General features: G+C 36.6%; 1 protein-coding gene across 3 annotated transcripts in view; it reads right to left on the bottom strand.

Annotated features, from left to right (window-relative positions):
- The window catches only part of LOC150108341 (dynein regulatory complex subunit 11-like), a 455,807-nt gene that overhangs the window by 255,865 nt on the left and 175,794 nt on the right, over positions 1-24,148 (bottom strand). For all 3 annotated transcript variants that reach the window (XM_090390703.1, XM_090390704.1, XM_090390705.1), the window contains exon 8: positions 13,847-13,952. In XM_090390703.1, coding sequence (XP_090246829.1) covers positions 13,847-13,952 — 106 coding nt within the window. The remainder of the gene's footprint in view (positions 1-13,846; positions 13,953-24,148) is intronic.

The following is a 24,148-nucleotide window of genomic DNA, read 5'->3' as shown; positions in this document are numbered from 1 at the left end:
TGTTAAATATAAATCTCAGTTCTGGTCAAGTACAGAGAGAGTGGAAGGAGGACAAAAAAATAGAAGGAGGACAAAAGGAGGATCTAAGTCTGTAGTATCAAATTATAGATCAATCAGTATCTCAGGGCTGGTTAGTCAAATTGGCCAAAAAGAGAATTTAGGAGAAGGTAGAAAAGAATATAATCTATGAGGGGATAACATGGCTATGTGAAAGATGCCTTTAGAGTGACAGTTGAGTTGCTTAAAGGGAATGGCTATGCACGACACTGTTGGATTTTGCAAAGCTGTTTGAGAGGATACTACATTGAACTCTGTTATGTAATCTGTAACAAATGGAGATGGATATGAAACTGGTGATATGAATAAAAAGCTGGCTGATGGACCAAAACGTAGTATATAGAGGAAAAGAATCCAGAGAAGGCAGGTGACTAACTGTGTGCCTCAGGACTCTGTGTTTGGACTACTGCTGTTTAATTTTTATGTGAATGATTTGAGGGTAGTTGTAGATAGACACTTGAAGTTTAGAGGGCATAATGCTGAAGTAGACAGTATAACTGACAGATTTACTGGTTATTCTGACAAGCAGAGATTAAAGGAGTCACCATTCCTCTTTATAAAGCCTTGATACGACCATATCTGAATTACTGTAGGCAGGTCTTTTCACCTGGGTTTCTTAGGGATGAGGAAGTGGCAGAGAGGATCCAGCAGTGAGTGACCAAGATGGTGAGTGGTCTGTGAATGCTTCCTCTGAGGATAGATTGAGGGTTTGTGGGTTGCAAAAGTTAGCTAATAGGCCAAAAAAGGGGATATGATAGAAACATTTAAGCTTCTTAAAGAATTTTATAGGATTACTACAAAGAAAATATTTCAGCACACAGCTAAAGGGTGAATGACAAAGGGTCATTGGGTAAGAGTGTGGTTAGCAAGGGTGTAAGGACTAGATTTTTTTGCTTGGGGAGTGGTAAATGAATGGAATGAGTTGCCAGAGTCAGTTGTGTGTGCTTTGTCTATAAATGGTTTCAGGAAAGGCACAGTAGATATTGTGTTGATAATTTTCATCTTCCATCATGAGCCTTAGGGACTACACAGATTTCGGAAGGATAACTTTAGTGGGTGTTGATGGTATTGAGGTGACCAATTCAGATATAATAGTAGAGTTACTGAGTGATCACTTTCCAAAAGTATCACCCAAGTGAGGATATCTCTGTACCTGTAGCAATAACTAATGTGAGTATTGATGTTTATAAATTAGAGGTACTTATTATATTGCAAAATTTAATGCAAGCACTGCTGTAGGTTTAGATGGAATATCAGTTCAGATGTTGTGTGAATGTGAAAAGGAATTGTCAACACCTCTTACTTGGTTATTTAACTTACGTTTGAACTCTGGTATGGTCATTAGGGAGTGGAAGGAAGGCAAAGTAGTTCCTTTGCATAAAGGTGGCTCTAAAACTGTGGTAGTTAATTACAGACCAATCACCATCTCGGGAGTGCTGGTAAAAGTATTGGAAAAGTTGGTTAAAGACAAAATTCAAGAATGGGTGGATCAGAATATGATACTCTATAGGAACCAACATGGTTTTGTTAAAGATCAATCCTGCCTTAGCAATTTATTAACTTTTTATCATCGAATGACATCTGAGATGGACAAAGGAAATGGCTACACAGTGGTACTTCTGGATTGTGCTAAAGCTTTTGACAGGATACTCAATGGAATTGTTGTGCAAATTGGAGCAGATGGGGGATGGATACTAAACTGGTGATATGGATAAGAGAATGGCTCAGGAAGAGATACCAGAAAGTGGTGTATGGAGGAGCAGAGTCCAGGATGAGGGAGGTGACCAGTGGTGTGTCTCAGGGCTCTGTGCTTGGGCTGTTATTGTTTAATTTGTATATAAATGATATAGGAAATGACTTAAAGGGAGATATTCAGTTGTTTGCTGATGATGCAAAATTGGGTAGTGCAATAAAAAAATCAAGCTGATGTTGAGAGTTTACAGGATGATTTAAATAAGCTGGTAAAATGGGCAAAAGGTAATGGATGTCACTTCAATGTGGAAAAGTGTAAAGTTATGCATTTTAGGATTAAAAGATTACTAGCTGTGTGCTACATTATTAATGGAATGGTACTGCAAGAGATTGATGAGGTGACTTGGGGGTGTTGGTGGATAGGGAGATGAAGTTCAGGGAACATATTGCTAAGGTGTCCAAGATTGCACATAGGAAAGAGGTTATTATCCCCCTTTATAAGGCATTGATACTTCCACATTTGGATTACTGTGCTGAAGTCTAGTCGCCTGGATTCCTTGGAGATGAGGAGGTTGTGGAGAGGGTTCAGAGGAGAGTGACTAAGTTGGCGAGTGATGTAAAAAATTCTCCCTACATTGATAGATTGAGAGCTTGTGGATTTCAGTGGTTGGTTGATAGGTGGAGAAGAGGGGATATGATAGAAACATTTAAATTACTAAAAGGTTTTTATAAGATTGATGCAGGGGAAATGTTTCAGCTGTGTGATAGTAATGGAAGAACAAGAGGTGATTCCTGGAAATTAAGGAAAAGTGTGGTTAACAAGGGTGTGAGAATGAGGTTTTTCGCCTGGAGAGGGTGAATGAGTGGAATGCACTGCTTAAATCAGGTATGAGTTTTTCGTCTGTAAATGAATTCAAGAACAGATATCATAGATATTGTTTTGATAGTTTGGGTCTCCCGCAATGAGTCTACTAACACCATGGAGATAACCGTAATAATAATAATAATAATTTCCCTCCAAATTAGTCTACTGCTTGTCAGCTATAATACTGTCTTGTTTTTTTTAATATTTTGGTCTTCTAGGGCACTTCTAACTGAATCAATTTATCTAAATTTTGGTTTTCCTTGTGTCTTTTCCTGCTATCTTTCTACCGAATACCTGTTTTGCTAACTTTTTCTCTCCCATTCTATTTAAATGACCAACCTTAGATTAGCTCTACTCACATATTCTTGAATACTAATAATGTCAAATTACTTCCTAAAATCTTCATTTTTAATATGATTGTACTATTTATACCATCTATTCATTTCCACCTCTAATTTTTCTCAGAACACTAATAGCTGTGGTCTCTAGCTTTTGATCAAGTGCTTTATTTCTAACCCAACTCTCAGATCTATAACTTAAAACTAGTTTAATCATTGTCTTATACTGATAGTTCAGTGTTTGGCAAATTTTCTCTCTTATTCCATATAAAATTACTCATCTGGCACCTCATCATATCAGTTTTATTTATTCTGTTGTCCATTTCCATAGTGAATTTGCCATCATCATCATAATTAAAAACTGTGCGTAAATAGCTGAAACATTTTATTTGCTCTATAGGTTCTCCATTGAGAATGCAACTGAAATATTCTTTGGTCCTGTCCATTTTAATAGTTTTGGTCTTTTTATTGATTTTCTTGCTAAATTTGTTACAGCTATTATTTATTTTAGTTAGAGAATCCAGGAGACTAGTACTTGATTTTTTAGGAGTACAATGCCATCATAAATCAAGAGCTACGTTTGATATCTCCAATTGTAACATCAGATTTCATGCCACTTCCTTTCATAATGCGATCCATATAGATGATGAATAAGAGTGGAGATAGTGTGTACTGTTAATTATATAAAAAATAATTACAATAAACTATGCTTCTCAAGAAATCTAGTCAGGGACACTTCCAGTTCTCTTGCACTTACTTACAATACACAGGCTGATATCGTATCTAATTCAGGCTGTATATATATAATAATAAAAATAACTTAAATTAAAAAATAACTCTAACTAGTCAAACTAGTCAATTGGTGAGAGTGACCATGAGGTGATTACCTCGGTGGTTTCCAGCAGTGCGAGGACCCCTGTGAGAAAAAGGTATATGTGGAACTACAAGGTGGGGGGGGGGGATTATGAAGAGCTCAGGAAACAGCTTGCAGGTGTAGCATGGAATGAGGAGTTAGCTGCAAAAGAGATCAATGCAGCTTGGGGAATTTTCAAAACTATCTAGTAGATGCATTGTCTAAATGTATTTCAAGGGTGAGAAAGTTAAAAAAGGTAGGTATGAGATGAATGAATAAAGAAATTAAGCATGCGATACAGAGAAAAAGGGCATTGCAGAGGCAGCATAAGAGAAGTGGAAATAACCAATTTAATGAGGTCTACAAAGATCAGTCAAGGAGGGTGACTTGGTTGGTGAGAGTAGCTAAAGAGAGGTATGAATAGCAGTTAGCTAATGAAGCCAAAAAGAACTCTATGGAGTTCTTTCGATATGTAACCAGCAAAAGAAAGAATGATTATGGAAGGATGACATTGATAGGAGAAAATGGTATAAAGATAGCTGTTGCAGAATGTGTGGTGGAGATACTTAATGAACAGTTCATAAAGATCTTTAAATCTTGTGAATGTGACTTCATGGAGAGATTGAGAACAGTTGATGATGGGGAGGAGAGACTGACTGTAAGTGAGCAAGAGGTGTTTGGGGAGTTGAGTAAACTAGATGTAAATAAGGCTGTGGGACTTGCTAATATATCATCGCGTATTCTGAAGGAATGTGCCAGGGAGTTGACACCTCCCTTGACATATTTTTTTTAATAATACGAATCTTGCACTTGGTCAAGTTCCTAAGGAGTGGAAGGAGGGCAAGATTGTGCCACTTCATAAAGGAGGTGATCGAACTCAAGCATCAAACTATAGGCCTATCTGTGTGTCAGGTGTTGTAGTTAAGTTGTTGGAGAAACTTGTGAGAACTAGGATCCAGAGTTGGGTTGACAACAATGGTTTAATCTTGATGGACAGCATGGATTTGCAAAAGGGAGGTCATTTTTTAGTAATCTACTTACTTATTACAATAAAGTGACTGCTTCCTTGGATAGAGGAGAAGGCTACACAGTAATATACTTGGATTTTGCAAAGGCTTTTGATAGAGTACCTCATGATGAGTTGACAGTCACACTAGAGCAGATGGGGTTGGATATTAGATTAGTGCATTGGATTGGATACTGACTATCTGATAGGTATCTCAACAAGTTGTGTATGGGGATGCGATATCCAGGAAAAGGAAAGTCACTAGTGGAGTGCCTCAGGGGTCTGTTTTAGGGTCATTACTGTTTAACTTGTATATTAATGATATTGGTGAGGATTTGGATGGAGATATTCAGTTGTTTGCATATGATCCAAAGTTGGGACGAACCATAAAGAGTAGTGAAGATGTTGTGGCCTTGCAAGAAGACTTGAATAAATTGAGTGATTGGGTACGGAAATGGGGATGTGAGTTCAATGTTGCAAAATGTAATGTTTTAAAATTTGGAAAACAAAGACGGGATGCAGAATTTATGCTTGGTGAGGATATATTGTTGGAGGTGGAAGAAATAAGAGATCTGAGGGTGATAGTGGATAAGGATCTGAAATTTAGGGGACACATAGCCAAAATTGTGAAGACAACACAAAGGCTTCTGGGAATGATGCGGAGGACACTGACGTGTAGAAGTAGGGAGATTCTTGTTCCGTTGTATAAGGCTTTGATTAGGCCACACATGGGCGGGCTAATGTGCCCAGATTTGGTCACCAGGTTTTCAGAAGGATGAAGAAATGTTGGAAAGGATCCAAAGGCGACTGACTAAGGTAGTTTTTAACCTCTGGAATGTCGAGTATGAGGAAAATTTGAGAAGATATAATTTGCAGAGTCTGGTGGACAGCAGGAAGAGGGGAGATATGATGGAGACCTACAAGTTGGTTTGTTATAGAATCAATGGTGGAGAAGTTCTACAGAGAATAGTGGGAGATCAGGGGGAGAATCAGAGGTCATCCCTGGAAACTGTATAAAGAGGGTGTGAGTAGGGGAGTGAGAGGCAGGTTTTTTTCGTGCAGAGTTGTGAATGATTGGAATGCCTTGCCTGAGAATGTGGTGTCTGCAAGGAGTTTGAGTGTGCTTAAGACATGGTATGATGAGATATGTGTGTGATAAAAGGACCTCTCAGATGAGTCTTTGACTCCATGAGGTCTTGGGGTAATAATAATAATAATAATAATATTCACATTGGGATTTGAGAATCATATTCTAAGCATTTCCAATTCATTTTTCTCTGTTCTCTCATGACATCAGTTCCCTATTCCACATGCTGTTTTAGATAATTATCCTTCAGTAGCTGCATTAATTCCATCTTCTTCTTTTCTCTTTCCATTCTATGCATCACTAGTTGTGGAAGGTGATAAGAATTATTTATCCAGTGTCGTTAGATTAATTTCTTAGTAAATGGTACATACATCTTCCTTTGTACTTCCAGCTTACAGCAACAATGATGTATTATGCCCTGTTAGTCTCTACCTGACACTGGATAACACCAAATGTATTTTTCTGAAGATACTGTCTTCCTGCTGTTTCTATTCTTGTTAGGTGCACTTTTACTATTATCAGCAATTGATTGCAATATTTCCTTCGATTCAAATGTGCCTTTTAATAGCTACCCAGTTCAGATTTTGGTTCTGAGAAACTACATTTAGCATTTTTTCATCATTAATATTCACATCTTCACTGATATTAAATGTTCACACACACACACACACACACACACATGCATATTCACCTGCATCCCACACTCTCAATAACCCTGATTCTGCACTTCTATTTCAGAATGAACAACACCCTTCCCCAAAAAAATCTAACTCCAAGTCCGATCAATTGCAAGTAATCAATCATGTATGAGTCCTTTCCTGCATCAAATTTACTGCAAAGATCTATAACAACGACTCTTATGAATTCCATACATTTTCCTTCTACCCATTTTCTTCCTATCCTATTGCACAAGAAACTTGCAATCCATACTCACTCTTATTTTTTACTTTTTTTCAATAACTGTTTCATTTCCTCTCTGATTCTGTACCTGAAACTTTTGAAATCAATTGAACCTGTCAAACTATCCACTCTTTCACTTTCTTTCTTTGCATTCTCTAATGGCATCACTAATATCTTTAATCCTTCACCTTAGGAAAACTTATGTCATTATCCTCTCATCAAGAAAAGCCATGATCATTGAATCGCCATAGACCAGGGTCTTCAATGCATGGCCCATGGGCCACCTGTGGCCTGCAGAACTCTTTGCCATGGACTGCTGGCCATTTTGAAAAAAATAACTACTTAACATTAAAACGCGATTAAATAAAAAATAATTTCAATGAAGCCCGCAGGCCACTAAGCTATACTGCAGTATTTAAAATCGTAAGATGCTTTCCAGATTCACAAGGATTGCTGTACATTTGATACTTTACATAAAATCCTATAAAAATAAATGTTAAATAGACATGCTTCTTCAGCCATATACCAGCGCCAAGCGGTACTTAAGTACTAGTACTAACGTCGCAGGTAGATGGCTAAAGCAGTAGTTAGTTCGAGTGTGCTGTCTAGTGCCTTCCAGATACATGTCAAAGGTTCTTGATACCTCGTTATTTTCATATAAATAAAAAAGGAGCTCATCCACAGTCAGTCAGTCAGTCATGAACAGTGTGATATTCATCATAAGCGCATGCAGGTTCGTCGTGTCAGCCATAGCCTATTGTGGTTTTATATTGCCAGACTTTTTTCATTAGTGTGAGATATATTCTGTGGATAATAACCATTACAATGCCATTTTGGATCATTTCTTGGGTTCACCTTCCATCACTATGGCATCTACGAGTAAAAAGTGTAAATCAAGTGATCCTTGTCGGGTTTTTAATGAAAAGTGGACCAATTTGTACTTTTTTTGTGCCAATCGACGATAAGCCAGTGTGTTTAATTTGTCGTGAGTCAGTGTCAGTATCAAAGGAATACAATATAAATCGACACTATGAGACAAAGCATGCATCCAATTTCGATCATCTTCAAGGGCAGCTTTGTGTGGACAAAGTGAATCATCTCCAAATTGATTTAAAATGCCAGCAGGGTATGTTTAAAAGGCAGAGGGAAGAGAGCAAAGCATGCATCAAAGTAAGTTATACAAAAACTAAAAAAATTGCTAAAAAATCAAAAGCCTTCTTGGATTCTTGGACAGCGAGTTTGTGAAAGAGTGTCTCATCGCTGCTGGGGAAATTCTGTGCTCAAATGATAAGGAAGTGTTTAAAAAACCAAGTTTGTCTGGGGTAACTGTAGCATGATGTGTCAAAGAACTTGCCAATGACATTGAAGGAACTTTAAATAAATGATTGTCCGAATTTACGTCATATTCACTTGCTTCAGATGAGAGCACAGATGTGAAGGATACAGCACAACTGGCTATCTTTGTCCATGGCATTGATCAACAATTCACTGTGACAGAAGAACCGCTAGTACTTGTACCTATGAAGGGAACGATGAGAGGCACTGATATTCTTGAAGCCGCCAAGAAAACGCTCCAGCGTTTCAACCTCAGCTTAACTAACCTTGAGAGTGTGGTAACTGATGGTGCCACTGCTATGGTGGGAAAGAACGAAGAGTTTGTTGCGCTCCTACAGAAAGAATCGGAACTAGAAGGAAAAGATTTCGTTCATTACCACTGTTTAATCCACCAGGAGAATTTGTGCACAAAAATTATTGATATGAGAATGTCATGAAAGTTATTGTGATTGTCGTCAACATTATTAGGACAAGAGGATTGAATCATCATCAATTACAAGAGTTTTTGACCCAAGAGTGCGAAGCAGATCATGGCGATGTGGTTCATTATGGTGATGTGCGTTGGTTGAGCAGAGGGAAGGTTCTTAAAAGTGTCTGACTTAACCTCTTCACGTACCAATTAAAAATCAGAAAGCGGTCATTTTTCTGCCACTTTTTTGGGCAAGGGTGATTTGCTGGATCAAATTCATCATTATTTTTCAAATAATGATGAATTTGTGCAAATGCAAACGAAATAGCTGATACAAGCCGTCAGCAACTTTTCTCGGCTGAAAGGAAATAGGCACAAGATTGTCTAGCGTCTACATTCGGTTGTATTTATATGTGAAACTAAAATTCAAAATCAATTTTGGTACAATAAACAAAAGATGTGTCACAGATGTCTTTGTATGTTAAGGGGTTAAGGAGCGAAATATAGCAGTTCATGCAAACCAAGGGGAAGTTGATTGCGGAATTCAATGATCTGAAGTGGATGACAGACTTTGCCTTTGTGACCGACATCTCGTTGCATATGAATGACCTAAATACGTGGCTACAATCCAAAGATCAACTGGTGCACACTCTCTTTGATCACATCAAAGATTTTGTGGCCAAACTTTGGGAGGCACAACTCGCAAAAAAAGACTTAACTCATTTTTGGCTTCTCGCTGAGTCCAACTGTTCGTCTCTTGATGAATATGCTACAAAAATTAGTCGTTTTGCGAAGTGAGTTCGAAGAGAGAGAGAGAGATTTAGTGATTTTCATAACCAACAGTCTTCTTTAGATTTATTTTCAATGCTATTCAGTGTCAATGCTGACAAAATGCCAGGCTCAGTACAAATGCAGCTGCTTGAACTCCAAAACAACTCTTCTTTGAGAGAAAAATTATTCATTGTGCCCTTGCTTGCATTTTACAAAGACTACATTTCTGAGGACGCATTCCCTATCTTCGCTGGCATGCTTTGAAGATGTGCACTTTGTTAGGAAGCACATACTTATGTGAGCAGTTTTTCTGCAGAATGAAGCATGCAAAGTTCAAGACAAGAACTCAGATTAAGGACCAACATCTCGAGAATACTCTGCACATAGCGACTCCCAACATTGACAAGCTGGTCAAGGAAAAGCACTGCCATGTTTCCCATTGAACATTGTAAAAAATGAATGTTTTCTTCATTAAATTATCTTTTTTTCAAGTATTGATTGTATTTACTTATCATGAACCCGACTCCTACCTACGCTCTTAAAGTTGAGTTTGTTTATTTTTATAGGATTTTATGTAAAGTATCAAATGCACAGTGTTCCTTGTGAATCTGGAAAGCATCTTACAATTCTAAATACTGCAGTATAGCTTAGTGGCCTGCGGGCTTCATTGAAATTTTTAATGCAGCCAGCACTGTCTGAAAGGTTGAAGACCCCTGCCAAAGACTATTGCCTTGTTTCTCTTTTTCTCTATTTTATACCATTACCATTTTCTATACCATTTTCCTATATTTCATTTGCTAATCCATTTTTCTGATGTTTATCTAGTCATTCAAGCTCATGTTTTGTCCTGTTAAGACTACATTAAGCAAAGCTGTTTCTTTCATTACTGGTATACCTTGCTACTCTTCTTGTCCTCCATCACTTCTTTCTTGTGTCATTTTACTTTTCTTTCAACTCACTCTCCCATTATTTGCACGTATGGTGGAGTGGAATCTAGGAGAATCAGCTGTTCTATCCATGCTACCAGCTTCACATCCTTTCCCTCTCCAACTTTTGGAATAGTTTTTCACATGGTATTCTGTCAAATACCACTGCAAAGTAGTATAATGGTGTAGCCATTTCCTTTTGCCAATTCTGCTGTCACTCTATTCTAAAATGCAAGTAAATTACTAAGGCAGGACCTACTTTTTTTACATAACCATACTACTTACCATGGAGTATCATGTTCTTTTCCACCCACTGCTGAATTTTTACCTTTAACTAACTTTTCCAGAACTTTAACACGTTCGCTACCAACTACAAGTATACTCGTAGTTGGTAAACCAGCTACACAAGCCAGCTACGAGTATACTCGTATGAGGCTTACCACTGGCAACGAGATTACTGTACTGACCTTGAAGAAGTGAAAATGCTTGACTTGTGGAGCTAGCATCAAAACTGTGTATGCTCATAGATGGTACATGCTCTGCACAAGCCAACTACGAGTATACTCGTATGACGCTTACTACCGGCAATGAGATTACCGTATTGACCTTGAAGAAGTGAAATTGCTTGGCGTAGGGGAACAGACTATGCCGAAGTGGTGTGGCAGCGAACGTGTTAACCACTACTTCTGAGATACAAATTGTCTGTAATTTTCTACTTCTGTCTTTGAGCTGCCTTTATATAATAGAACTGTCTTATCCTCTTTCCACTCCCTTGGAACCTTGTCAGAGCTGAGATTAAGATTAAACAACTTCATCGGAGACACTGCTAATTCACTTACATATTATTATCATAACAAATGGGTTGCCAATGCAGGTCATTCACATCTTCCTGTAGAGCCCCCCCCCCCCCCCAATTTACACAGCAACCAACGATATATTTCATCCTATTAGTTTCTATCTCACACCAGATTGCCTCAAATGAACTATTTCTCCCAAACTTGAAATCCTTTTAAACTTCTATTACTGTTGGTTGAAGTCCTTTAGCTATCATCATCAATACCCCACCTGCTATCCTATTTTATCTTTCCTGAAAATGCAATACTTTTACATTCCTTCCCTATAACTGCTGTATTTACTTGAATATAACTCACACTTTTTTTCGCACCAAAAATTAAAGTTAAAAAATCATGGATATTTTTGTGGATATTTTTGGAAGCTAAAGTTTTTTCAAAAAAAAACAAACTAAATTGACATTTATAATTAAATCCTCAGTATTCATTATAATTTATACTTGCTCACATTGTTTATGAAATGAATGCATTTAAAGTTTTATTATCAATGTTATTTATGAGACAGCTGATCACCTTCATCATGTGATATATTTGAATCTTTTGCTACAGTGCTTCTGTAATTAAATTAATTTCTGGCAAAATCATGTCCCAAGCTCTCAAAATCCAGTTGCACAATAGTTCTAATGATGGGCTCTTAATCTTAATCCCCCCCCCCCCAGTGCAATCCAAGCTCGAGTAGAAGTCAATGCTATCACTCCCACATTTCCTCTACTGGTTGCCTCCGTCTCTATGCATATGATTGGTGCGGTATTAACAAAAGATGGTGTGACTCAACAACAAAGGCAAGCCAATGATTGTTGAGTTAAAATGCTGATTCTCTTCAACCAAATTCCGAAATATCTGAAACTGTCATAATAACATTCACTATCTATTTCTTCAAGTTTTAAACTTTTTTTGTGTGCAAACTATGTGCGAAATGTTTAAATTTCTTTTTTCGTAAAGTAAAATCAGGGGTGCAAGATATACACGAGGACGAGTTATATTTGAGTAAATATGGTGTATCATTTTCTGCCAATCAGGTCTTGCTAATGCCTAATAATTTTTGGCCAAGTCGAGCTGACTAATGGTAAAAACTCCTCCTCTCCTTTATTTCCAATATTTCTAGCATTCATGTACATGCATTTCACTATGGATCCATAGTTACTCTTGCTAATGTTATTACTAACCTATTTGGACTTGAAACCTGTGAAACTGAATTCAGCACTGCATTATCATTTCTGTACACATACACATTTATTCTAGGGATGGCTGAACCAACATTTGACTGCATCTTCTCTACCACTACTTCTAGTTTCCCTGATTTTGCATTTCTAATCTTCTACTTAACAACACCGTCTGCAAATATCTACTCCAAACCATTCAAATGCAGTCCATCATGCATATACAAATCCTTTCAACTATCTGATAGACTCCATACATCAATAAAGTGCATACCATTCTTCCTGCACAATATTCTCATTTGGCACATTAGCAACATGGTGCTTCTTCTGAATTTAGTTCTATCAGCAACTCTTTCATATCTCATTTCATATTTCTCACCTATTTATCCAATGTATCCTCTCTACTGCTGTTAATCTTCAGAATCTCTAGAATTTCTTTGTTTCCACATACTATGTTCTCCTTCCAATCTGCATTCTCATAATTAAAATATCCCTTTAGAATCAACCTCCTATTATTTCTCATAGTTTCATTGCACATTATCAGATGCCATATGATCACTTTGTCCCTCAGTGATGTGTCACATAAACTCTCAGCAGTTGTGCTGTTGTAAGCTTTTCTTGAGGCTGCAACTCTCCAAAGACCAGTTGCTCTAGAACCAACATCCATCTGTCCATCTCAGTGAGGGTCTGCCATCTCCTCTTTTTCCAGGAACTTTACCCTTTATTAGTGCTTTAAGAAGTCCTCCTTCCATTCTTCCAATGTTTTCAAAGTATTTCAGCTTTTTTTTTTTTTCTGTCATTACCCTTCTGGAGCGTTAAAGTGCTATCAATCCTTTCTAGCATCCATCCATTTGTTCTGTCTTTTAGTATACAAGATCCTCAACAGTCGCCTGTAAGACCAAATCTCAAAAGCAGTTATCCATAACCTGCCAGACTTTTTTAGATTCCTTTTATGTGCCAAACCAATTTGTTTTAACCGTTCACAATCATTACACTTTCCAAGGACTATAATGACATCCTATAGGATGTACTATTATATTTATTTCAACTTCACACCACCAAATATCCTTGAAACCCATTAAACAATGCCATTTTACACTTCCTCTTTCCTTAGTGAGCACAATTCATCTGCTATCTTTAACAGTACTCTCTCCCTTTTTTCCCCACTGATTTCTATTCCTGCATGTATATCATCCTCAGTTAACTAAGTTTGAGTTATGTTATTTATCATTGGACATAATGACTCAATTAATGACACAAATTCAGCTCTATTATATCTTACACTACAAATTAGCATACAAGCATAACAGTCCATGTGCAGTTGAATAAGCCTTTCTAATGTCATTAAACCTATATTACCTCACAAACTCCCCTTCCCAACACTATACTTCCATGCTTTTCCACTTGCAATTAAAATGAAAGAAAATAAAAAAAAATGTTCAAAATAAAAATTAAAAATATACAAAGATAAATTATTTTGTGAGAGACAAAAAAGTAATAAAAATTGTTTTACTGTATTTCTTTAATAATGAATGAAACAAATAATGAGATTTCAAAACTAAAGTTATGACAAATGAGGATAAATACAAATTTAACTTTTTGAATTTTCTGAATATCTCCTTTTGATTCTGCTGGATTGAATATTAACAATGATCCTCCTTCCTCTTCTTCTGGAAATATTGGATACTGCTCATTTTCTTTTCTGCAAAGCACATACAAATAAAACAGTGAATGTATTTGAAATCTGACATTGGATATTTTAATATATAACACCTGATGTAAAATGTAAATTATTTTCGTATAGGAGAGTTAAAGCTGAAATTGCAACATGCCAATATCAAGAGCAAGTCCTGTTTTAAAAACTTAGTAACAATATCACAAAGGTAATATTATAACATTACAATATTATCGAAATATTATATAATAATAGTATACTGTAATATAATATAATATTATTACAATTGTAATTATAATATAATATTATACTATTATTTTAATATTATATTATAATCAATATTGATAGTGCCTTTGTTTGAAAAAAACTGTGTTCAAATCCTATCTAATTGTGAAGAATGTTTATGAAGGATTTTCAACTGAAGACAAGTTAGTTGGCCTCACACAAAGGTGGAAGGGTGTTTCTTTCTGGACACTTGGGTTTTTCATAAAACACAAAACAGGCAAATTGGCTAGAAGACCTACATAACTGATAGACATGCAGGTAGGATTAACTGTCAGGACATTAATTAGGTGTCAATGAGGCCATAGTTTCATCATCAAATTTCTGACATGTACCCTCAAGAGTTCATTTTTAAAATTTTTATGGAATTTACAACCGTGTTAAAAAACTTTTTTATTATCCCGACGTTTCGATCTTCACATCAAGATCATCATCTGGAGCGTACATAAGTATACAGAACAAGCTGAGTTACATCATTAACTGTAAGTACTTACAGTTAATGATGTAACTCAGCTTGTTCTGTATACTTATGTACGCTCCAGATGATGATCTTGATGTGAAGATCGAAACGTCGGGATAATAAAAAAGTTTTTTAACACGGTTGCAAATTCCATAAAAATTTTTAAAATGAATGCTGATCACCGTGTAACCCTAAAAGAAAAAAAAAAAGTACCCTCAAGAGGTATACAGGATATGATAGCACTACATAAAAAACTTACATCATTACTAACTTCTTATCTACAATTTTCCTCCAAATCAATCTGTTACCTGTTAAGACTCCAACATTATCAGATCTTATATTTCTGTCTTCCAAGGCACTTTTTACCATATCAATTCACTTAATTTTGGTCTTCCTCTGGGTCTTTTTCCAGCTAACCTGGCAGAGAACACTTGTTTTGCTAATCTTTCCTCTCCCATTCTGTTTAAGTGACCATACCACCTGAGATTAGCTCTGCTAACACATTCCTGGATGCTAACAATGTCTAGTTCTTTCCTAATATCCTCATTTTTAATATGATATTGCCATTGATGCCATCTGTTCATGCCCCTAATCTTTCTCAGGACTCTCATACGTGTGGTCTCTAGTCTTTGGTCAAGTGTTTATTTCTAACCCAGCTCTCAGATCCATAAGCTAAAATTGGTTTAAAAACTGTCTTGTATACAGCTAATTTAGTGTTTTGACTAATTTTTCTCTTGTTTCATATTAATTTATTTAATTGACTTCCTACCATACTGGCTTTGTTGATTCTGTTGTCTATTTCCATATTTAATTTACCATCTTCACCGAAAATTGTGCGTAAGTAGCTGAAATGTTTTATTTATTCTTTAGGTTTTCCATTCACAATGCAGTTCATATTTTCAATGTTTCTGCCGATTTTCATTGTCTTTGTATTGTTATTGCTAACTTTCATACCATATCTATTACAACAGTTATTCAATTTAGTCAGGGAATCTTGCAGACTTCCAATTCATACAAAAAAATGGTTGACCATTTTTTTGTATGAATTGGAACCATCAGTTATAACCTTCATTTTAGCTTACTAGTTTGTATTCCCTGAGGATGCCAATAGAAAAATTGGCAAAACATGTAGGAGGATTAAATAAAGCTACTTGAAAGATTATATAAAAAAAGTGTAATAGTCTTATATATAATAGTCACGAAAATATTGCAACACAAGATATTACTGTTTTGCTTCTATTTAAACAGAGTCTCCATCTATTAAAATATTCATCCAGTATAATTAAGTCAGCTTTTAGAATTTCTTCTGTATGACTTATGCATTTATGCTGTATAGCTATTGCAATATCATCAGCATAACAAAATTTTCTTGATGTAGTGATGGGAAGATCAAATATATACAGATTGAATAATAAGAGAGATAAAACAGATCCCTATGGCAATATTTAAATTCCATTATTTAAATTCCATTCACTGCTAATTTTATTACCATGTTCCAATATTAGCATATTGTTAATGATATGGACTATTGTGTTTACATGGGATGATTTTATATAATTTATATAGAAGGCCTTGTCTCCAGACAGTGTTGAAGGCTGCTGACAAATCGATAAATGCTACTGAAGTTTTTAAACATTTTTGAAAACCAGAATTCTATGTGAGTCACTAAAGAGAGAACCTGGTCACAACACCCATGATTTGGTCTGAAGCCAACTTGTTCTACTGGAACATATTTAAAAATTGTGGAGCTTATTCTATTATAAATAAGTCTTTCAAAGAGTTTATAACAACAAATGAGGAGAGTAATAGGTCGGTAACATTCCAGTTTATGATTAGGCTTACCAGGCTTTAAAATAAAGTATTTTTGGTTTTTTAAAAATAGTGGGAAGTTTACTGGTTGTAAGTATGCCAGTATAGAACTTAGTTAACCAAGATCTTGCATTTCTTCCCAGATTAATCAAAAATTCCAGACGATGTTGTCAAAACCAGGAGCCTTACCAGGCTTTAATTCCTTTAAGGCTGCTTCAACTTCTTGCTGCATAAAAGGGCATGCGAAATTAGAAGTTATAGGTGAAGACATGTTAAATTCTTTTAATTTTCTCTTAATATATCTTGTATCCTTTTTATTGATTGGGTTACATGATGTGTTAACAATATGTATGGCTAGTTGATCTGGGGAGATTCTTGGTTGTTCTTTAATCAATGGAGCAACACCACCTAGTTTCCTAAGAAGGCTCCCAGCTTTACAGCTGAAATGAGTAAAATCTATACCTTCAACTGTATTTACCCATTTTTTCCTTTGGGATATATCCAATTTTGCTAGAAGTTCGTCTGCTATTTTTGGGTCGTTGTTCATCTGGTATTCCTTATAGAATAATTCACATTCACCAACCATGTATATAGTTATGCCTAATACCTCTAGAAATACTTTTCTTGGCAGCAAGCAGGACTACACCTATAAATCGATTAAAATGACTACTTATTTGAGATATCCAGTGAATACATTTGTCAAGTTCATTTGAGTATTTATTCCAGTCAGACTTTTTAAACTTCCAGTGTGAAAAAGGCATTGATCTTACAAGCGGAATAGAAATACCAATGTCAATTAATACTGGTTTATGTTGACTATGAGGAAAGTCAGTTAAGACCCTTCTCAATTTTTGCATAGGATGACCTAAATTATTTTTGCTCACAAAACATTAATCAGGATTATAGTCTCCTTTCCAGACTGCAGATTTAAAAGTGCCTTTGTCTTTGGCAGCAAATACTAAATGAAGATTATTTGGTTTGATCCAATCAACTAGTTTTTCACCACATTCGTTGTTTTGAGCATAATTCCACTATTCATAGTGACTATTAAAGTCCCCAATATAAATTGTAGGATGTTCAGCAATAGGAATAATTTTTTCCAGCCAAAATGATCCAGGTGGCTTATAAATATTCGTAATTGTAATATCTTGAACTTTTATTACTGCTGTATGTATGTTTTCTTCAATATTTTGAGATAGAAGAAAAACTTCTTTAAGACAATTTCGCATGTATGTTGTTATTCCACATACTTCGTGATAAGTTGCACCAATAGCGTTGTGATCCGGAATGTGACCTCTTTTAAGGAGCTGCTCAGGATCAGCAGCACATGTTTCCTGGACAGCAATCACATCAACATTGTTGGTTAGCAATAATTTCAATAAATAATTGCATTTGGCTCTGCTAATAGATTCAATATTTAATTGACAAATATGTAGTGTAGGGCCAATGTTTCTAAACTCAGGATTCTGCAAGTCACTATATTCAGTAGACATCATGAAACTGGCCAGGAGATCCTTAGGATGGACTGGCCAGTTGCTCATTTGGCACCACCCAGGGGACAAGTATAACTTAAGGATCGCTATGGACGTGAGCAACATTGTCCCTCTATGTTCTTACCAAAGTATTCCCATTACTTTTGTTTAGCTAGTTTTACACAGTGTTTAGCTTTTTTACATTTGTCTTTGTGTTCTCTAAGAGCATCCACATTAGCCTAGTGGCTGTGCTCTTCACAACCATATGCCTAGGGAAGGACTGGCTTAGGTTCGATTCCCATTGGAGATGTGAAAAGGTGAAGGATCTTCCCCAGCTATAGCCAAGTTAGCCAGTCTTGGGCATGGCAGTAGGATTTCTTCCCCAGTTTATCCTGGGGTTTTTTCATCCCACAAACAGGCAAACTGGACCTGTGAAACACACAGGATACAGGCATAGGATATAGTATGGCAAGGAAGGCAACGGGAAACCACCTTGCTCATAGTCACTTCCGTAGTATGGTAGCATAACTGCCCCTACCATCTGTATGAATGAAAGAAACTAACATTCATCATCATCATCTCTAAGAGGATGACTTATTTCCAGAAACTTTTGACATGGTTTCTTCTTTTCCTTCACTGTCTCTTTAATTTCCTGTGTCCACCATGGAGTTCTGATTTTTCTATCCATGCAGATAACCTCACCACATGATTCTCTGGCTGAATCAATCAATGTTTTCTTCAGGGCTTGCCATTGAATCTCCACGGTTTGGTTCCTGTTCTCAAACTTTTTCATTTTTTCTTGAATAATGTTTGTGTATTTTAGTCTACAGTTCACATCTGAGAGCTGCTCAACTTTTATTCACTTTAAAACTTTCTTACACGTTCTTCTTTTCAATATAAAATTCAGTTTTATTATTATTATTATTATTATTATTACCCCAAGACCTCATGAATGTCAAAGACTCATCTGGGAGGTCCTTTTATCACACACACAGCTCATCATACCGTGCCTTGAACACATTCAAATTCCTTGTAGACACCACACTCTCACAAGGCATTCCAATCATTTACAACTCTGCATGAAAAAAACCTGCCTCTCACTCCCCTACTCCCACCCTCTTTATATGAGTATATGTGGACCTACAAGGTGGTGATGATGAAGAGCTCAGGAGACAGCTTGTGGGTGTAGCATGGAATAAAGAGTTAGCTGGAAAAGAGATCAATGCAGCTTGGTGGATTTTCGAAAACTATCTAGTAGATGCAATATCTAAGTGTATTCCAAGGAGGTGAGAAGGTTAAATAAGGTAGGTGTGAGATGGATGAATAAAGAGATTAAGCATGCAATACAGAGAAAAAGGGCATTGTGGAGACAGCATAAGAGAAGTGAAAATAACCAATTCCATGAGGTCTATAAAGACCAGCCAAGGAGGGTAACTTGGTTGGTGAGAGTAGCTAAAGAGAGGTATGAACAGCAGTTAGCTAATGAAGCCGAAAAGAACTCTAAGGAGTTCTTTCGATATGTAACCAGCAAAAGAAAGAATGATTATGGAAGGATGACATTGATAGGAGAAAATGGTATAAAGATAGCTGTTGCAGAATGTGTGGTGGAGATACTTAATGAGCAATTCATAAAGGTCTTTAAATCTTGTGAATGTGACTTCATGGAGAGATTGAGAGCAGTTGATGATGGGGAGGAGAGACTGACTGTAAGTGAGCAAGAGGTGTTTGGGGAGTTGAGTAAACTAGATATTCTGAAGGAATGTGCCAGGGAGTTGACACCTGTCTTGACATATTTTTTTATTATGAGTCTTGCACTCAGTCAAGTCCCTAAGGAGTGGAAGGAGGGCAAGATTGTGCCACTTCATAAAGGAGGTGATCGAACTCAAGCATCAAACTATAGGCCTATCTGTGTGTCAGGTGTTGTAGTTAAGTTGTTGGAGAAACTTGTGAGAACTAGGATCCAGAGTTGCGTTGTCAACAATGGTATAATCTTTGATGGACAGCATGGATTTGCTAAAAGGAGATCATGTTTTAGTAATCTACTTACTTACAATAAAGTGAATGCTTCCTTGGACAGAGGATATGGATATACAGTAATGTACTTAGATTTCGCAAAGGCTTTTGATAGAGTACCTCGTGATAAATTGATAGTCAAACTAGAGCAGATGGGGGTTGGATATTAGATTAGTGTATTGGATTAGAGACTGGCTTTCTGATAGGTATCAACAAGTTGTGTATGGGGGAGCGATATCCAGGAAAAGGAAAGTCACCAGTGGAGTGCCTCAGAGGTCTGTTTTGGGACCATTACTGTTTAACTTGTATATTATCGATATAGGTGAAGATTTGGATCGAGATATTCAGTTGTTTTCAGATGATGCAAAGTTGGGACGAACCATGAAGAGTAGTGAAGATGTTGTGGCCTTAAGAAGACTTGAATAAATTGAGTGATTGGGCACGAAAATGTGAGTTCAGTGTTGCAAAATATAAGGGTTTAAAATTTGGAAAACAAAGATGGGATGCTTGGTGAGAATATATTGTTGGAAGTAGAGGAAATAAGAGATCTGGGGGTGATAGTGGATCTAAAATTTTTTGATAAGGATCTAAAATTTAGGGGACACATTGCCCAAATTGTGAAGACAACACAAAGGCTTCTGGGAATGATGCGGAGGACACTGACGTGTAGAAGTAGGGAGATTCTTGTTCCGTTGTATAAGGCTTTGATTAGGCGACACATGGACTATTGTGCCCAGATTTGGTCACCGGGTTTTCAGAAGGATGAAGAGATGTTGGAAAGGGTCCAAAGGCGACTGATTAAGGTAGTTTCTGACCTCTGGAATGTTGAGTATGAGGAAAGATTGAGAAGATGTAATTTGCAGAGCCTGGTGGAGAGGGGGAAGAGGGGAGATATGATAGAGACCTATCAAGTTGGTAAGGGGTTGTTATAAGAACAATGGTGGAGAAGGTCTACTACAGAGAATAGTGGAAGATCAGGGGAGAACCAGAGGTCATCCCTGGAAACTGTCTCCTACTCAAGACTAAATGATGATCACTTCCAGTTTTTCAAATCCTCTGTACACTCTGGTGTACTGCACCAGGGAGAAAACATCACTATCAACAATAACATAGTCGATGAGACTTTTCTTATTCTTTGCCTCTTCTCTCCATGTGAATTTGTACACATTTTTATGTTGGAAGATTGTGTTAGTAATTACCCTTTACATCCCATAGTAGATGTTAATGACTCTACTTTTAAATTAGTAAAACAGTTAGCAAAATCTTTAATTCTAGTTATTGGCCATACTTCTTATATAAAAAATTCCACTCATTTCAAATCTTTAATTCAGAATTTAGTTTTAAGCATAATGATATCATGCTGAGCTATGATGTTGTCTCCTTATTCACAAATATCACCCTTTCTGACACCCTATATTTACTGAAAAATGCTTCCTCACCCCCCTGATATTATCAACCTTTATAATTTCGCTATCCATACTAGTTACTTCTCCTGGAAGGGTACATTATATAAACATATAGAACATATTTCCATGGACTCTGGCCAATTTGTATATAGAACATTTTGAAAAAATGCTCTTGATACTACCAGTCTCAAACTTTTTATTTGGTTAAGGTATATTGATGATGTGTTCTCTATTTGGCAACATGGCTCAGACACATTAAACCCTTTCCTCCTCCACCAAACGAGTTCACTATTGGAGGAAAAAAACAACAACTTGCTAATTGAACATCTGCCCAATGGTACTCTTTCTTTCTCTGTTTATAGAAAACCCACCCACAAAGGTAGATGAACACATTAACTTTCCTACTATTCCCTTTCGCAACAATATGGGGGGGGGGGGTCATCAGAACCTTTGTCAACAGAGCCTCTAACCTTTGTTCCACCCAAACTTTCCTTACAGCAGAAATGGCCTTTCCACCCAGACTTCCCTTACAGCATAATCTGCCTTTATAAATTTGAAGAAATATAATCTCTGCACTGTTTTCAAACTTCGTTTGAAGCTGGTGTGTGTTCTCTGCTCTCCTAAGGATCTGCTTCCTCCTTTTTCTATTTCAAATGTTTACAAGGTTCCTTGTTCTTGCAAATTATCATATTATGGTCAGACTAGGAGATCTGTGCACACCCACCTAGAAGAATGCAAAAAATGCATCTGCCTTTATGGTCAGTCAGGTCTAGCAGGCCATGTCTTGGATACCTTACATAGAATCTGATGGAAGAAAACCACCATGCTCCATTGCAGAAAATAGAAACTTGAAAGTTGCTTTTTAGAATCTATTCAGCTTAAATCTAGCCTAATCTTAATAAATATAGTTGTATTAAACTTCCCAAAATTTGGGAAACTTTAATTCTTAAGCCTTCTGCCCAACTTCTAAAATTAGCCAACAGCACCCATAGAGGACACCCCCCCCTCACAGGACTTCAGTCTTTTTATTCTATCTAATTTCTTTTGCTTATTGTTTCTTTGTGTGTTTTTGTGTGTGTTATTACAATTTTAACATTGTATTCCTGATGATGTCTCTGTGACTGAATAAAAATATTGAAATCAATTAAACTTGATGTTTAATTATTTCTCTTTGTGCTGTAAGTTATTCCATTAAAGTGCAACATGAATGTAAACCAGCACCCAAGCCTAAATACACGTTAACCCTGTTCTTGTCATCTTTGTTACTTTGGACAGACTGGCCATTCTGTGATTATTAGAATCAAAGAACATCAAGATTATATAAGTATTCAGATTTTTGGAATCTGAAGGTTCAGGCCTTGCTTTTCATGCCATCGATACTTGACATGCAAGAGAAACTAGTTATCAGGATGGATCTTAGCAGGGGTGGCCTCTTGTTGGAATTGTCATTTGGGAAAAAGGGGAACACATGATGTAATGCAGAATGTCTAGAGGATATAATGATAGGTATAGAAACAGATACAATGCATTAATGTTTCTTTATACAAATGCCAGGAGCATCCAAAATAAAGGAGATAAATTGTGGCACTGATAGTTTCAGCCTCTCTCTTAAGATTACTGGAATCGGTGAGACAGAGCTAATGGAAGATAATATACTGACAGAGACTGTCTAGCATTTTTTGGCATGATACAAAGGGCAAACGTGGTGGTGGAGTATTGTTTATAAGTGATGAGTTGTATCCTCCCAGAGGATAGATTTGGAGGGTAAGCAAGGTAGGATAGGATATTTAGTGAGGTGTTACTATATAAGCCAGGGAGCATACAAATGATTAGGCAGTTGAGCTTGCTGAGTGTGAAAAGAATAATCACTATGGGAGATTTAAACTACAGTAGTGTAAATTGGGAAGAGGAAATCACATGTAGTAGTAGTAGTAGTAAGGAAATAGAATTTCTGGAATTTTTTGAGGACAAATGTCTTATGCAACATGTAGTAGAAATAACACGGTTCAAGAGTTTTGGATTTGGTCATAGCATCAAAGGATCTGATTGTAACTGAAATGGCATCCCTGTCCCCCAGCTAGAGAACGTGATCATGTGGTTTTCACTTGGAGGATGAACAGACATGTAGGAATAGTAAGGAGAAAGGAATTTGTGTGAAATTATAAAGCAGATGATTACAGTAATCTTAGAAATCAGATTGAGGCATTTTGATGGATGGAGGAATTGGATTGGGAACTAGTGAAGAAATATTTATTGGCAGCAATGGCAAGCTGTATACCATGAGTAAAAAAGGGAACGTAATTTAGAGTAAAGTGGATGACAATCAGTATCAAATGGAAACTACAGGTGAAAAAAAAAATTATGGAAGGAATAAAAGAAGAGGGGTAGAGAGCAGATGCATGAAGAATATAAGACTCAAGCCAGGAGAGTGACTAGTATCATAAGGAAGACAAAAACTTGAATAAGAGAAGAGATTGGCCCTGAGATCCAAGGGAAATCCTAAGGAATTCTTTCATTCACTTTCTGATCTATACTGTTGAATGCTTTCTGAGAGTAACAAAGCAAGTATAAACATTTTTATTTTTACGCAGACCTTTCTCTCCAATTAATTGTAATATTAATTTTTGGTACACAGTACCTCTGTCTCTTCTAAATCCTACTTGTTCATCTTTATTTTCTTTCATTAACTTCTTGTCTGCGCAGTTAGCCTAGTGGCTTTTGCGCTTTGCAACCATATGCCTGGAGAAGGATTGTTCTAGGTTTGATTCCCGTCGGCGACAA

Source organism: Typopeltis vanoorti, chromosome 3 (assembly GCF_054136105.1).
Source record: "Typopeltis vanoorti isolate ZY-2024b chromosome 3, IOZ_Tvanoo_1.0, whole genome shotgun sequence".
NCBI lineage: Eukaryota > Metazoa > Arthropoda > Arachnida > Uropygi > Thelyphonidae > Typopeltis > Typopeltis vanoorti.
Note: the sequence above shows the minus strand (reverse complement) of the source record. Positions and strands in the feature narration are given on the sequence as shown.